We start from the raw sequence: 15,298 nt of genomic DNA on the forward strand, positions 1-15,298 counted from the left end.
TGTTAAAGGTAACAACTAAGGGAAAGGAATAGTATATAACTTGAAAAAAAAAAACAAAAAAAAAGAGCAAAAAAAATAAATGATGATAATAAAAATATAGATAAGTTTGGTTTCGTAGCCTCCCTAACCTAAGCAATTAAGCTCGAAGAGGTGTTTTAACACCTAATACCCTAAAGTCAACTGACTTGGAAGCTATTGGCCTAACGCTTGTTACATGGGTTAAGGAGAAAAGTTTAAGGGAATAAAACATTACACTATCTACGTATCAGTATCTGCGACCCGAGTTACTAAACTCGTAAGGGTGTCTCAACACCTAATGCCCTAAGACTAACTAGTCTAGGAGTCATTAGCCGAAAGCTCATTACATGGGTTAAAGATGCATGGTGTTTTAAGTTATATGTATATATATTTAAAAAAAAAAGAAAAAAAAATAATCCCAACCCAAGAAAGCTTACCTTAAACATTAGAACAAACATTTTGTTTTCTTCTAAGAAAAGCCCCATAATTATGTGTTGATATATTAAGCATAAAAGAAATGTTTATTAATATCTTGTTAAGAGGTATTGAGCAGATATGTAAATTTAATGAGAGTTTGTTTATCTTGATAGATTAATGGAAGTTGAATGATGAACACCTTGCTTTGTGGAATTTGCAAATTGTTTTTCTATTTTAACGCTTTGATTACTAGGGACTAGTAATAAGCTGGTTGGGGGGTGTGATTAGTACTTAAAAGTGCATTTTTTATCAAGGTTTTATGTCATCATTTTGCACTTAAAGTATCAATAACTTCTTAACTAAAGCATGTTTTATAATAATATATCTAATAATATAAGATACCTTTAATTTACGGTAAATGTTCATTTTAAATGCAGGCTTATCACATAAATAAAAGGATTGATTGATGAATTTAAAAACAAAAACTAAAAGAACAAAGAGATGACCAAACTTAGAAAAGAGATGCCGGTGCAATCCAAACCGGAATACTGTTTAGTAATTGGGTTATATCTAGAGCTATAGATCTCAGATTTAGGTCTACTTTATATGGATGGAAAGGTAAGACATAGGCCTACAACTTTCATATGGAGCCTAAGACTTAAAAAGTCCATTTTCAAGTCCAAATTGTAGTAATAACAAAGAAGTCCGAATCTGTCTTCCAGCCTGAGTACTGTTCAGTGTTTGGCTCATATCTGAAGTTCTAGAAATCCAAATGACCTAAATTTTTTATACAAGAAAGCTGAGACAATTACCTACAACTTTCATGTTTTCAAGTGGCTCCAATTTTGATGTTATCAATAAAGTTTTGGGCAGACAAGAGAAGATAAGGATTTTCACCAAGTCAAGAGTTGGTCACCCACTCATCAATTAGTCATCAAATCAAGATTAGTCATTTAACAAGCAAAGTATTAAGAGTGAACAAGATAACAAATACAAAACATGTTAGTATCAAACATTAAAGTTCATATTAAGTTTACATTATACTTATTCTTACACCATTAGTGTAACCTTTTCACCTTGACATAATAAACTTAACTAAATATAATGAAAGAAAAATAAATAAATAAACAAAATAAGAACATAAATAAGATAAAAGCTAACTAAGTAAATAAAATGAATTAAAAGGTATAAACATGATATTAATGAAAATAAAACTTAAACATTACAAAAATACAAAAAGAGAAAGCAAAAGTATGTTCTTGATCTGGAGACCAAGATGCCTCAATGCATGACAAATGCCTCCTTTTATAGGCCAAAATTGGAAACTATTAATTTGATAACTAATTGATGAGTGGTTGGCCAACCCTTGAGTTGGTGAAAATCCTTATCTTCTCTTATTTGCCCAAAATATAATTGATAACGTTAGAATTGAAATGAAAGTTGTAGGAAATTGGCTTAGCTTTCTAGAAAAAAAAAATAGAGGTCATTTATACTTTTAGAACTCCAGATATAGGCCAAACAATAAATAGTATTTGGGCTTTCCATCTATATAAAGTAAACCTAAATTTGAGATCTATAACTACAGATATGATCCAATTACTGAACAGTGTTCCGGTTTGGATTGCACTAGCATTTCTTTTCTAAGTTTGGCCATCTCTTTGTCCTTTCAATTTCAATTCTTAAACTCATCAATCAATCCTTTCATTTATGTGATAGACTTGCATTTAAAATAAACATTTACTATAAATTAAAGGTATCTTATATTATTAGATATGTTATTATAAAAACATGTTTTAGTTAAGGAGTTATTGATACCTCAAGTGCAAAATAATAATATAAAATCTTGATAAAAATACACTTTTAAATACTAATCAATAAGGAAGGGGTTAAATCTGAATATTGTAAAGAAAAGGCTAATTCCCGGCCAGCACTTCCATTTTCTCATTCTGAATCTAATTAAGTTGATTATTTAGAGTCTACATGGTTCTATTGAGGACCATAATGTTATTGTAGTAAGTTAGATTTTTAATATTCTCCATCTCAAACTAAATGACCTTTAAATTTGTATAAATAAGTTTATTTGTTAATAAAAAGAAGATCCTTCAAAATAAGTCATATATGGCTTACTAGAGTTTAGTCATCGTGGTTATGACCACCTACTACACTATCAATTCCTAAATAGAGTTTAGCCATATAGGTGATGATATGTTAAAGGTGTAGGAATGTCAATATACCCTTTAAAAGTGAGTCAAGACGATAACATTAAGAATAATGGAAAAGTTTTATTATGAATTTATCCTTATAGAACTCTTTGTTATCAAAAGGAGTTAGGCAATGAAAAGCCATTGTATGGCTTGTCTAATAAGGGTTACATAATTGACTCATGTATTAATGAGTGGCTATTAAATTCTTCACGGCCATAAGATTAGCCTCTATCAATTGCATGTACTAATTGTTTATTAATTATAATAATGAATTTTTTAAAAGATGTTTTTAAGCATGGTGACTAATTTGCTATTATGTTAACAATCAGGTTCCATAGAGCACATTAATCTATTAATTTGATAAATAATATTGATGATTGATCACATGTTAATTCATTAATTGACTATTGGTTTTTTTTTTTCCCTTCCTTTCAATTAGGAAAAACTATAATTAAAAATTTAATCTTGAGTGGAGGCAGATAACAACCTCATAAATCAAATGGAATGTAGGGCTTTCTATTTAGCTTTAACATATAATGGAAAAAGAGTAATGTAAAATAAACTAATTTGTATAAAAATATAAAGAAAACAAAAGAAAATGAAAGTTGTAAAAGGTTTTAAAGAAAAAAAATATGAAAGAAGACAAATTATAAAAATAAATCATTTTTATAAAGCAAGCTATTGTTTCTAATAACTAAATAACCTTTTCAATATTGTTACAAAGATGGAATCCTATGTTAACTTCAATTTTTATCCATATATAAACTATTTAAAACAAATCATAGTATCACAGTATGCATCCTAATATAATTTGCATTTTTATCAACATATTATTGGGTTTCCCATATCATATAAATATAGCGAAAACCAAAAAAAAAAAATTCTCTAGGATTTCTAAAGATCCTGTTAGACAATCCAAGGTCATTTAGAGTTTATGTGAAGATTACCTAAAAATAGATCTTCTTTTGATCAATTGTTTTTAAGGTTAAGTTTTTGCAAATCACAAATCATCCAAGTGTCTCTCTTCTAATAATAATTCACACGAAACACTAGTAAAAAATCTCTTAAAACCTTTTTAAGAGAAAAGGGTCATTATTCCTTAACCAATATCTCCTTCTTCTTTTTTTACTCTACCTATTGTTATAGGCAGAGAATATACAATACACAATCTCTTATAACTTATAAAGAAATATGATACATGACATTTTATTTATATAAAAAAAAATTAATAACCCTGTAAATGAAAAGCATGGTCCATGGTCCATTAGGTTCTTAAAATGAAAAACTTAATAACCCTATAAACTTAATAAATCTATTTATAAGCATAACATCACACTTGATTAGTTATTCTAATTTAATTTGTGACTAATAGTTCATCATGTGTGTAACTCATTAAGTTCCTAATAAGTTCACCCAAATATAAATCATAATTATAAATAAACTAAAATAAATTAATTAAATAATTAAATTTATTATTAATTCAATAATCAATTGATATATATTTAAAGATCAAGTATTTCATCAAATAACATGCATGATCCCATAAATATTAGGAAAGTAATAAATAGTTTGACATAACTTTTCAATGAGCAAATTCTTAGTGTAATTATCATCCCTTGTTCAAGAATGTTTTGATTTAGATGTTATAGTATGGAATGTTACCTTATCAAATCATATTTGTTCTCAATATTATAGCCATTAGATATTTGAAAAAGATTTAAAACTCATTTCAAATCTCATTCCACCATCCGCAAAGATTTCATAATTAATATTATTTGAGAACATGTGGAACATGTTCTCTAATTCATTTAGGGTGATGGATCCTCTTTTAATTTCTCAAATACTTTATATAGTTCATGATATACTCAATATCTACTTATTTGTTATCATTGATTAGGACAATGAGTTGTTAAGATTAAAGCATAGCATTTTCTATGTAAGATCACTTAATAATCTCAGGTTTAAGGATCACTTATATAACTGTCACGTCAGCCTTTCCATAAACATAATTGATCTCTCTATATGAAATTCTCATATGGGTCAGCTCGGTATACATGTAACCTAACAAGCACTATATGTATTAATCTCAACAACTCAATTTAATATTTAGTCTTGATATAACATTGATCAAAAAATTAGAAACAATATTTTAATGCAATAGGAATCTCATGATTATAACCAATTTATAATTTCTTTTGCACAACAATTTTAATCCAAGTACTTTATATTTATTTTAGATTTACTAATCAAATATAAAAAAATATTAAAGATAAAAAAATCTTTATTAATAATAAATATGCTTTTACATAAAAAAATCAATATCATGGTTGACCAATCAATTGGCAACAAAACATGTAAACATATACACTAACAATCATATATTTTCTAATTAATTTATAATATTTGCCAATATAATTAGCTAAAGACTCATATTCAGAATAAAATTTAATCTTCTAATCAATCACACAAATTTTTATCTCTATAATCAATTGATTTTTTTTAATTCTAGTTTTTTTAATTCTAGTGGTTGATTATAACTTCTAGTTTTCTTAATACATCACTTCTATATTTTCTAGTTGACTTTAACTATTCCTAAGCTGGTTAATCTTACTATTATAGATCAATTTTAGTATAGTTTTTGTTGTTTGATAATGAACAACTAATGTTATTATTTATTAGAGAGTAATATAAAATTATTTTTAAAACTTCACATAATAATTTAAACTTTTAGGTTGAATATATTTTGATATAATATCAAAGTCTTATCAAAACTCATCACACCAATTTTAATTAATTAAATTAATAAAAAAAAATTAATTATAGAATAATCATAAATATATACAAGTTTCAAACCTTAAAAAAAAAAAAGTGATGGATTCTGGCATTCTGCATTCCACGATAATCGCCTATTTTTCAATTCCAGGCTCTTGCAAGGCCACCACCCATTCTCGTTCTTGTGGAGGACTGACTAAATGCTTGCTTACAGTTAAGAATTTGAGATTAAAAACCAGGGAAGTCAATGTTCACAAAACACAAGGGAAAATCTAGCTCTCAATGTGAACCTGGCCACATTTTGAAGATGGTTCCACGTTCACTCACACTTTCCCCTGTGAATCTCATTTTTCTCAATAGCTCTCTGCCCCTTACCTTTCGCAATGGACCTGATGAGCATCTTCGCAATGATCCACAGCCTTCCCTTCCATACCCGACTGATGTACTGAGCAAATCTGAAACTGAGAGTCCCCTTTCAATATCTGGCTCAGAATCATAATTAAGGACTAGGGCGTGATTTTGGAAAGAACCACGCAGCTGTCCTGAGACAGCACTGACCTCCGCATCCATGTCAATAGACAAACCTTGACTGGAACTTCTGGAATCCAGTTCCTTTGCCTCATCACACTCATTAGATACTAGTTTCAAGGCCTGAACAACCTCACCCATAAAAGGACGGTTTGATACCTCTGGTTGAACACACAATGATGCAATAGCTGCTACTTTTGCTACACTATCAAAAGGCACATCAGATCCTAGAGACGGGTCTATAATTAATTTCAGCCCTTCTTTACTTGTTAGAAGCGGACGGGCCCATGTAACTAGATTCTCTTGACCAGGTGGCTGGGACATATCCACTGGTTTGCGTCCAGTTAGGAGCTCAAGAAGGACGACACCATAACTGTAAACATCACTCTTCACAAGAAGATGGCCAGTCATTGCATACTCTGGGGCAACATACCTGGATGAAATATTTATTAGGCAAATTGAATCATCAAATTCAATAAAACACCAACACAACTCAAATGGAGGAACTTAAAGTATGCTATAGATCAGCTTGGAGGTCGCTTAAATGTTAAAACAGTGTCTGACATTTAAAAAAAACAAAATTGAGCTGATCCATGAAATATTTTTCCCCTAAAAAGGAAAACTAAAAGCTACCTAGTTACAATTCATGCAGATCAATATAATCATTACCAACCAAGATGTCTGGTTTGAAGAACATCCAAATTCAGAAGTTCACCTTGGTATCATTTCAACGAGCTTTAATTTTATTTGATACGGATACATTTAATTTATGGACATTCAAATCTATTTTGCCAAAGCCATATTATGAATTCCAAATATGGCTGTTTGTATGTATGGTAGGTCAGGATGAGCATCTCAGTCATTAGAAGAGCTTAAGAGAAGATCCCGCACAACAGAGATCTGGACACAGTTGCTATGCTTTATAGATGTTCTTCAACCATCTAGTTAGAAGACAATGTGGTGGCAACTATTGTACTTTCTAGAACAAGGAGCAGAAGCTAACTCGTTTTGTACCTGTTGTCCCTTCTAAAACCATAACATGGTCATATAGAACTTCTGGCAGCAGAATCTAAACCCGGGACACCCAGCAACATCCAGAATGCTGAGCAATTATGAGGATGCATTGATAGTATGCAATGAGCATGTCACCTCCATCTATTGTTCTCTCGGAGCTAGTTACCACCCAATACATGATTAAGGTATAACAAGCTACCAACCATGGGCATTACCTTGCAAGGCCTTAGTGTTATGTGTCTGGTGGAGTCATTTAACTAAAGTGATATGATAGGATTTCATGAAGTCTGGAAGATGAATTCTTACCCAAAAGTTCCCATGACACGTGTTGATATGTGTTGATTTTCCACATCCAAGGCAGTCCTAGCCAAACCAAAGTCTGAGACTTTTGGTGTGAAATCGTGTTCCAACAAAATGTTGCTGGACTTGAAGTCCCTGTGTATCACACAAGGGCTTGAATCCTCGTGTAGATAAGCTAGACCTCGAGCTGCACCAAGTGCAATCTTGATCCGAGCATCCCAATCAAGAGAAGCAGATCCTTTATCAACCCCTGATAAATAAACAACATACAGACAAGCATATTCATGTTGTAGGACATTGACCCTTTTTTTTTAAAAGAGAACTTTCTCTATCCAAATATGAGTGCTCAGAAAGAGCAAGGGTGCTACCATGTAGATGAGATTCCACACTGCCATTTGGTATTAGCTCATAGACCAAACTTCGTGAATGCTCCTCTGTGCATATTCCAATCAACTTGACCAAGTTTCTGTGATGAAGGCGGCTAAGCATCTCAACCTCTGCCAAGAATTCTCGACCACCTTGCTGATCATCTCTCTTTAGAACTTTTATTGCAACTTTGGTCCCATCTTCTAGAACACCACTGTAAACACGCCCAAAGCCACCCTCCCCAAGTATTCTTGAAGCATCAAAGCTATTGGTGGCTTTCTCTATGTCACCTGTGCTGAAGGTCTTGGCAGATCCTGCATATGCTGGAATACTAGATACAAAGGATGATGAGGCAGAACTAAGACCACTTCCAACCAATGACCCAGCAATACCTGGAAATTGTGTTTTCCCTTTTCATTTCAAAATGAAGCAAGACTTTTGATTGTTCATATTTCCATAAATTACTAAATTAAACGTATTCCAATAGAAGCAAAATGATTATCTGCTAAAGCATGTTAAATGCACAAGGAAAGTATGTAAAATATGAAACTGATATGTGAAGTCCAATAAGTAAATAACATATTTGTATAAACTTGGAATTTTTCAGCATTCCATAACTTCTTTTTCTCTGTTTAACTTTGTCAAGTTCCATCACTGTGCAACCTAATCAGTCAAATTCTGAATGTTCCATAAGTTTAATGTTTCACTCCTTTAAATCATTGATTCCTCAAGCTGATAGGCTAAAATGCAATAGGCTTTAAATACAAGTATTACCTGATGGTTTCACAACTGAGGGTGGCAAAGGCTGCAGGACTGTTTCTGATTGACCAGCACGGTCTCTATGTCTAAACACCAATGCCCAAGCAACAGCAGAGAATAAGACTAGCGCTACAAAACCTGACAGAGCAATAATAGCAATCACGCCGCCACCAAGCCCATTTTTATGCTTCCTATGTACATCAACCCCTAGGGGCTTTATTGTCCTTGCATTGTTGTCATTGCCAGAATATGGCCCATCATCAATTATAGCAATTCCAGAAGGTGCCAAAGGTGGAGATGGAGGTAAACCTATAAATGAAGCACCTTTAGATAAATATCTGGAAAAAAAATAATAAGAAGCAAAAGAAAAAATTGTTCACTTAAAAAGAACTCTTATACCTATATAGCGCACATATAATACTTCATAGTCACCAAAAAAGGAAGGGTTTATAACCACTTGTTTGTGCCAAAATCTTTGATAAATAAAAAAGGCAGTTGTATTATCAAATCTTTCTCCAAGGGGAACCAAGTCAACGAGGATGATTGTCTTCTCTGGCTGCTGGCTGGCAGCATTGGCCCCCATAATGCGAACTTGGCTTTGTTTCATAAAAACACCGGTGGCAATTTCCTGAGCAAGCTCTGAAACTAAAGGGAAAATGGTATACAGTGCAACACTAACACTCAGTCCTACTTGCATGGGCAAGACACAGCCACACGGTGACCCAGGAGGAGTATTTGTGTATGGCTCTGTGCACACAGTTGCTGAACAATCTGCAGATTCGATGAGCATGCGCGTTACATTTAGGATGATAAGGAACATTATAGGGACAGCATAAACAAACTTTAAAGTACACGAAGAGAAGCACATAAGCACACATCTGTGTACCTTCATTAGGAGGTGGAGGTGGCAGTGTGTGGAGTGGTGGCATCTTGGGAGTCCTTGAAGAAAACCCAAGAGGAGTAGCTTCAGGGGAAAGAACTGGCACTTGGAAATGTAAAGATAATCAAAAGGTAAGCTATTGAGCATGTAATGAATGAAACAAGTAAATGTAATGCATAATGAATTAAAAAGGGAAACAAAACGAAATGAAGACAAGCACTTCTTACTTTTTGTCCAACCAGATACTGCAGTTGGAGAGGGTGAAGGAGCAGGTGAGATATTGATCACTGGTTTAGGAAAGTGATAATGCGATGCATTAATTGAAGAATTTATCATACAGGAATTGCATTAGAAACTGAAACGACCTTCAAGCTACATGCTGTAAATATAAACTACTAGAACAGTCAACTATTATGATACCTGGAGAACTAAGAGGTGGAGGAGCATATTGTCCATGCCGGCTTATTGGAAGAAATGACATTGGGATGACTGGTCCTGTAAAGGGCATCAAAACACAATCAAACCAAATATCTAAATGTTAAGAACATGGCTAACCACATGGTTATCTAATTTAAGAACTTCTCAAGTGATCTTGTGTTAGTGTATATGTCTTGTAACTAATCGGTTGATTACACGTGACATTGATTTTATTTATGTAAATATATTTAATTTTAATAAAGACTTTATTTATATATAATATTCATCAAATATTTAATTCATAAATATAATATTTAATTAATGCATCTAGAGCAAATATAAAGTTTCTAGAACAAAAATGTTTTGTAATGAAAATTATAGAGTTGTTATAATTATGATGTTCCTATTGTATCAAAACAATGTTTCTAAATGATAGTCAATACTCTATTAAAACTAGAAATTGATTAGAGTTAAAACTGATATATATTATGTTTTTTTTTATAAAAATAAACAATTGTTCTCGTAAGCTGAGGCATGCAGGATACCTAGAACTAATATGTAGATGTTTATCAAATGACATGAATACTGACTAAACGGCATAAGGATTCCATAGGGAGAGATTACTTATGCCTATGAAAAGTCTCCTCTGATGGTTGTGTAAGTGATTCTTAGGCTGAGATCATTAAGTTATCTAATATAGAGAATGTCATGCTTTGATTTTTCTACACATCTTAATAAAAAATAACAAACGAGCAAATATTGGATATAATATAAACTATATGAAGATATTTGAGTAGTTAAGAAAAGATTTCTCACCCTAAATGAATTAGAAAAAATATTTTATTTGTTCTCAATTAACATTAATTGTATATCCTTGTACAAGTTGGAATAGGAGTTTTAAATATTATTCAAAGAATTAATGACTGATATTAATAACAAATATGAGTTGACATAGTAGACACACTCCATGCTATAATGTCTAGATCAAAACATTATTAGTGAAGAGATAATAATTGCACTGAGAAATTGATCATTGAAAGGTTAAATCAAACCAATTATGACTTTCTTAATATTTGGAGATCAAGACAGGTTGTTAGACATTGTACTTGATCTTCAAATATAAATTAATCAATTATTGAATTAATAATAAATTAATTTGTTTAGTTTATTTAATTCTATTTTATTTAGGATTGTAATTTATATGTAGACCAACTTATTAGAGAACCTAATGAGTTAAACACACAATAACCATTAGTCAAAAACTAAAATGGGATGAATAATCAAATGTAATTTGATTATAAATAAATTTTTGAACTTGAGAATTATAATGTAATTTATATAGGAAATTACAATTTTAGACCTGAAAAAATCAAATAAGGACTTGGTTGAATAAATTTTTAAAATTATCCTGAAATAATATATATGATATTATTCAGGAATCAAATTGATATTTTACAATATATATGGTTTTCAGGTTTTATTATATAGAGAATATTATACATTTTATTTTCTACATAGTAGTAAAAAATACAAAAACTCCATAGGTTAAAAAACACCTAAAAAACACAAAAGATATACCAATCCCTCTTTCCAAAAAGGGTTTAAAAAATTTACCACTGGTGGTTTGTGTGAATTATTGTTAGAAGTTGGACACTTGGATAACTTGTAGTTTGCGACAACCTAGACAACCTAACCTTGAAGCAATTATTCAAAGCTAAAAAGAACATTTTAGCTTTAGATAATTTTTGTATAAACCTTAAACAACTCTAGATTTGTCTAACTGAGATCTTGGAACTCCTACAAAAATTTAAAATTTATCATTTTCACTGTATATGTATTTCGAGAAGCTTAACACATTCCTGTTTAAAAAAGGGAGCAAATGTTGTATAAGAGAATGAAGGAGCAAAGTTACTTATCTAGCTCCTTTCATAGTTTTTCTTATGAAAGGGGATAGAAGGTGAAGGGGCAAAAGAGTGATGCCATTTATCTAGAGGTGGTTTAGGGGATAACAAAAGTGAAACAAGAGACTCATTAGAGTGTGCCTCACGGCTTTTCGTGAAGGAGCTACAGCAGAAAAAGAACTGGCAAGTTTTACTGTTAAATTCCAAGACTTCATACTAGTGCTTCATATAATTGATTCTGGTGAAATTTTCTTCCAAGAAAGTATACCTTTAGCTGGAGAATGACTCAAGGGAGGAAAAGTTCCATTTGGTTGTGCAGACACTGGAATTCCATTTTTTTTATGGTCAATGTTTGGGGTCAAAGCAGAGGAGTAGGAGACATTTGGACCTGCAATGTTGTATGAGAGAGAATAATGTGTAAAATTGCCCAAGTCTAAAGAGTTTGCATGTATGAAAATAGTTCCAGTAAAACTATCTGGAATGGCACCTAGTCTTGTAATCCATGTGATAGTCATCAAGTCATGCAGTGCCAGTGCCACATCAAGACAAATAATTAGTCATTCAAATGGTAAAACGATTAAAATGAAGAGAGAAGGTGAAATTAAGCTTTCACGTTGCACAAAAAGGCCATATTTATGATATGACGACAAGAACACAGAAGATAATTTAGTAGCTTTTTCCATGTACAAATCAAGTGCATTTCAAGGAGACGGTCATTAAATTCATACAATGCAACAACATTTGAAATAACTAGTCATTTCAATTGGGAAGAATGATTAATAAAAGCAAAAAGAATAAGAAAATGAGCTTTTCATGGTATTCAAAGTGACCTTATTGAATGTGAGTTGACAAAAAAAAAACAAAAAAGACATATCTAGTGGCTTTTTCCAAATACACATTAATTGTTTTCCAAGATCATGGAATAAAGCTGCATTCCATCAATTTTGGAGATTGTAATGGCAATTTTCAAACTATTATTTAAAGCAGCATTATCGTTTTAGTCATATTGACCATGTTTTATAACAGGCCTTAGTGACATATCACTACAAATTAAGCAAAAGAAGGTTGCTGAGACAAGACTTTTGCCCATTCCTTCGGCCATAGACTCTCAATTGACACGTTCATTGTATTACAAAGTTCAGCAGACATTGAAACTGAAAATGTGGAATGGTTCAATGCTAAAGGAACAACTTCACAAATGAAAATAAATTTGCAGTTTTTCTCTCTAGTAGAACCTGATAATGTAGAAGGGGATTCTCCAGGCATAACTGGGTGGGTTGCTGATGAATTTTGTGGCATTGCTCCAATTGGTGATACAACCGGAACTGCTGTTATCAAAATAAAAGAACCAACATAATTCATTAATTTGAAATTTTGGAAGGAAAAATTAAAAGAAAGAAGGGGCTTATTCATATATATATATATAATGTATCAAAGCACACCAGATGGCCTTGCTGCTGGTGCAATTGGGGGAACTGCTGGATGATTTTGTTTTGATTTCCTTGATGGAGACACAGCTGATATCGAGTTTGGAAGGGAAAAAAAAAAAACAAAGGAGAACAAGAAAAAGAATTAGGAACCTGTTGAAATAGATTCTACCAGAAGAGTCACAAAACAATACTAAATCTATACCTGGAGCAATTGATTTTAGGATGGGAGCACCACTGAAAAATATTTCTTTTTTAGGGGAACTTGGTGGTGAAGCTTTGGGTGCACTTGATTGGCTGACTGTTGAATTTTCTGGAGACTGCCCTGAAGGTGCAGGTAGAACCAGAAATTGTAATAAAGACACTTGTTATAGAACCAAAGTCAAATTGAAGTTACTCAACAAAACAAGCATTAGAATGTTATATACCTGGAGCACTCGACACAGAGACAGGAGTCTGCCTAACTGGTGCCTCTATTCGATGAGCACTTGGCGGCTTGGGCGGCGCATGTCCTTGATTAAGCGTGGGTGGAGGAGCTGTATTATACGTTGGAGATATAACCGAAATACTTGGTGACAAGGATGCTACATGTCCTTGAAAAATCAAGGGAGGAGTTGTTACTACAGGAGGACTAGGGGAATGTGATGGTACAAGCCCTGTGATTGTTTGGGGAACTGGGGCAGATGTGAGTGGCGGCAATGCAAGTGGGGAGGGTAAATGTGACCCTGTATTTTCAAACCAAAAGTATCATAAAATGATCTCGAGATTAGTAACAGTTTACAATGATAGTTTATGCTAGTTACCATTTGTCTGAGACTCTGAGCTTGGTGCACTGCTTCTGAATGGCTGGGGTTGGGGACCAGGCGTTCCGTTAATTGGAGGAATATCAATTGCTGGAGTTGGGGATATCTTGTTACCTGAAAAAAGATTGAGTACCAGATTTAAAACAGCATGTATGAAACTCGGCATTTAATGTAAGTTTCAAACTAAAATATTCAATTTGAAAAATATCAACCAGAAAAGACACAAGAGCAGAGTTCTTAACAACACGAGCACATATGATTTACTTCTGCTTGTATCATGAAGAAGATTTTTCTTTTTCTTATGGGGTTAAGTATCCATGTTTTTCTAGTCTGTATAGGAAAAATTCAAATGACAACTCATTAGATCTGCACTCTGCACTTTATTGATTTTAAAACTCCATAACTTATCTGTCCTTGAAGAGAAGTATTATACTATATGAGAAATTTTTAACAAATCAGACTGCGGACAAGGGAATCAAAGCAAGATGACATATCAATGCAGCAGAAGAAATGCCGCTGAATTGTATGAAGTTCCAAGAACCATCAAAACTATGGAAGCAGCTCACGATAATTGTTGCAATGCATTTCCATAGTTGAGCCGTGAGCGGGACTATGGAAGAGAACAGATTGGTATAACTATTAGCTAGCTCCCTTTGGCGTCTCAATTACATCTACAAGCTCTGATCTACGGTTACAGAATTGAGGGGGGGAACATTTTTATTGAGTTTTTGGTTCACTACTAGCAAACAATCTCAGATCAACAAAGACACCACAGTCCAATTTGGTTCCTATAAACTCTTATATCTATTGTCAGCTTCTTCACATTACCATAGGCAACCCGAAGTTTGACGAACCCAGATAAACAAAATGATTGCTTGATGAAAAAAAAAATCCTAATTTAATCCAATTCTAACAAAGAAGAGTAAAGATCATAAATCTACCAGCAGATCCTTGAACTGTGAAAACAAAGCCAATGGCAGAGAGTTTGAGCAGCAGCTGAAGAATGGCTGGCACCATCACCAACCCCATCCCATCAAGCACCAAAATTTCAAAAAGTCTACAAGGCCCTCCTCAAAAATCACAAAGCAATTGAAATTAAAACAATAATAACTAAATGGCAAAGACAGATTAGTTTTTTTTATTTTTATTTTTGGTTATGATAATAAGACAATGGAGTGAAAGATAACTTGAAGCAATAACAAAAAGAAGGTTAGATTGGATTGTTTAGCAACCACACACAAGCTTTGTAAGGAAAGCAATTATTCATTAAAAAACCCAAAAGAACCCAAATTTATCAAGTTCATGCTCCAAACTTTTGAAGATTGACATGTATAATAAAAAATATAATATATATATAAAAAAAAAACTGCTTTCACTGACATGAGTTTAGCATTCATTCATTAACACAAAAAAACTAAACTGACCCCAAAATAAACCCAACAGAACATGCTAACTGTGAGCTGTGCAACAGAAGGCAGAAAAAGGCTAGGGT

General features: G+C 32.6%; 1 protein-coding gene across 5 annotated transcripts; it reads right to left on the minus strand.

Moving 5' to 3' along the window:
- Positions 1-5,530: 5,530 nt before the first annotated feature.
- On the minus strand, positions 5,531-15,292 carry LOC105116244 (receptor-like serine/threonine-protein kinase ALE2). Of its 5 annotated transcripts, XM_011013483.1 has the most exons (16): positions 15,231-15,292; positions 14,748-14,863; positions 13,807-13,920; positions 13,432-13,728; positions 13,209-13,340; positions 13,019-13,093; positions 12,812-12,904; positions 11,845-11,964; positions 9,679-9,753; positions 9,486-9,545; positions 9,265-9,363; positions 8,778-9,149; positions 8,394-8,687; positions 7,622-8,011; positions 7,260-7,503; positions 5,531-6,372 (listed from the first exon to the last, which is right to left on the minus strand). In XM_011013483.1, the coding sequence occupies exons 2-16, from the start codon at positions 14,833-14,835 to the stop codon at positions 5,691-5,693; spliced, it is 3,135 nt and encodes a 1,044-aa protein (XP_011011785.1). In that variant the 5' UTR covers positions 14,836-14,863; positions 15,231-15,292; the 3' UTR covers positions 5,531-5,690. The 5 variants fall into 5 exon arrangements, with proteins under 5 accessions (XP_011011785.1, XP_011011788.1, XP_011011786.1 ...); XM_011013486.1 differs by lacking the exon at positions 15,231-15,292 and having other exon boundaries at positions 13,209-13,328; positions 14,748-15,213; XM_011013484.1 differs by lacking the exon at positions 15,231-15,292 and having other exon boundaries at positions 12,812-12,901; positions 14,748-15,213.
- Between the last annotated feature and the right edge of the window lie 6 nt (positions 15,293-15,298).

This window comes from Populus euphratica, unplaced genomic scaffold (genome assembly GCF_000495115.2).
Source record: "Populus euphratica unplaced genomic scaffold, PopEup_1.0 scaffold881.1, whole genome shotgun sequence".
Lineage (NCBI taxonomy): Eukaryota > Viridiplantae > Streptophyta > Magnoliopsida > Malpighiales > Salicaceae > Populus > Populus euphratica.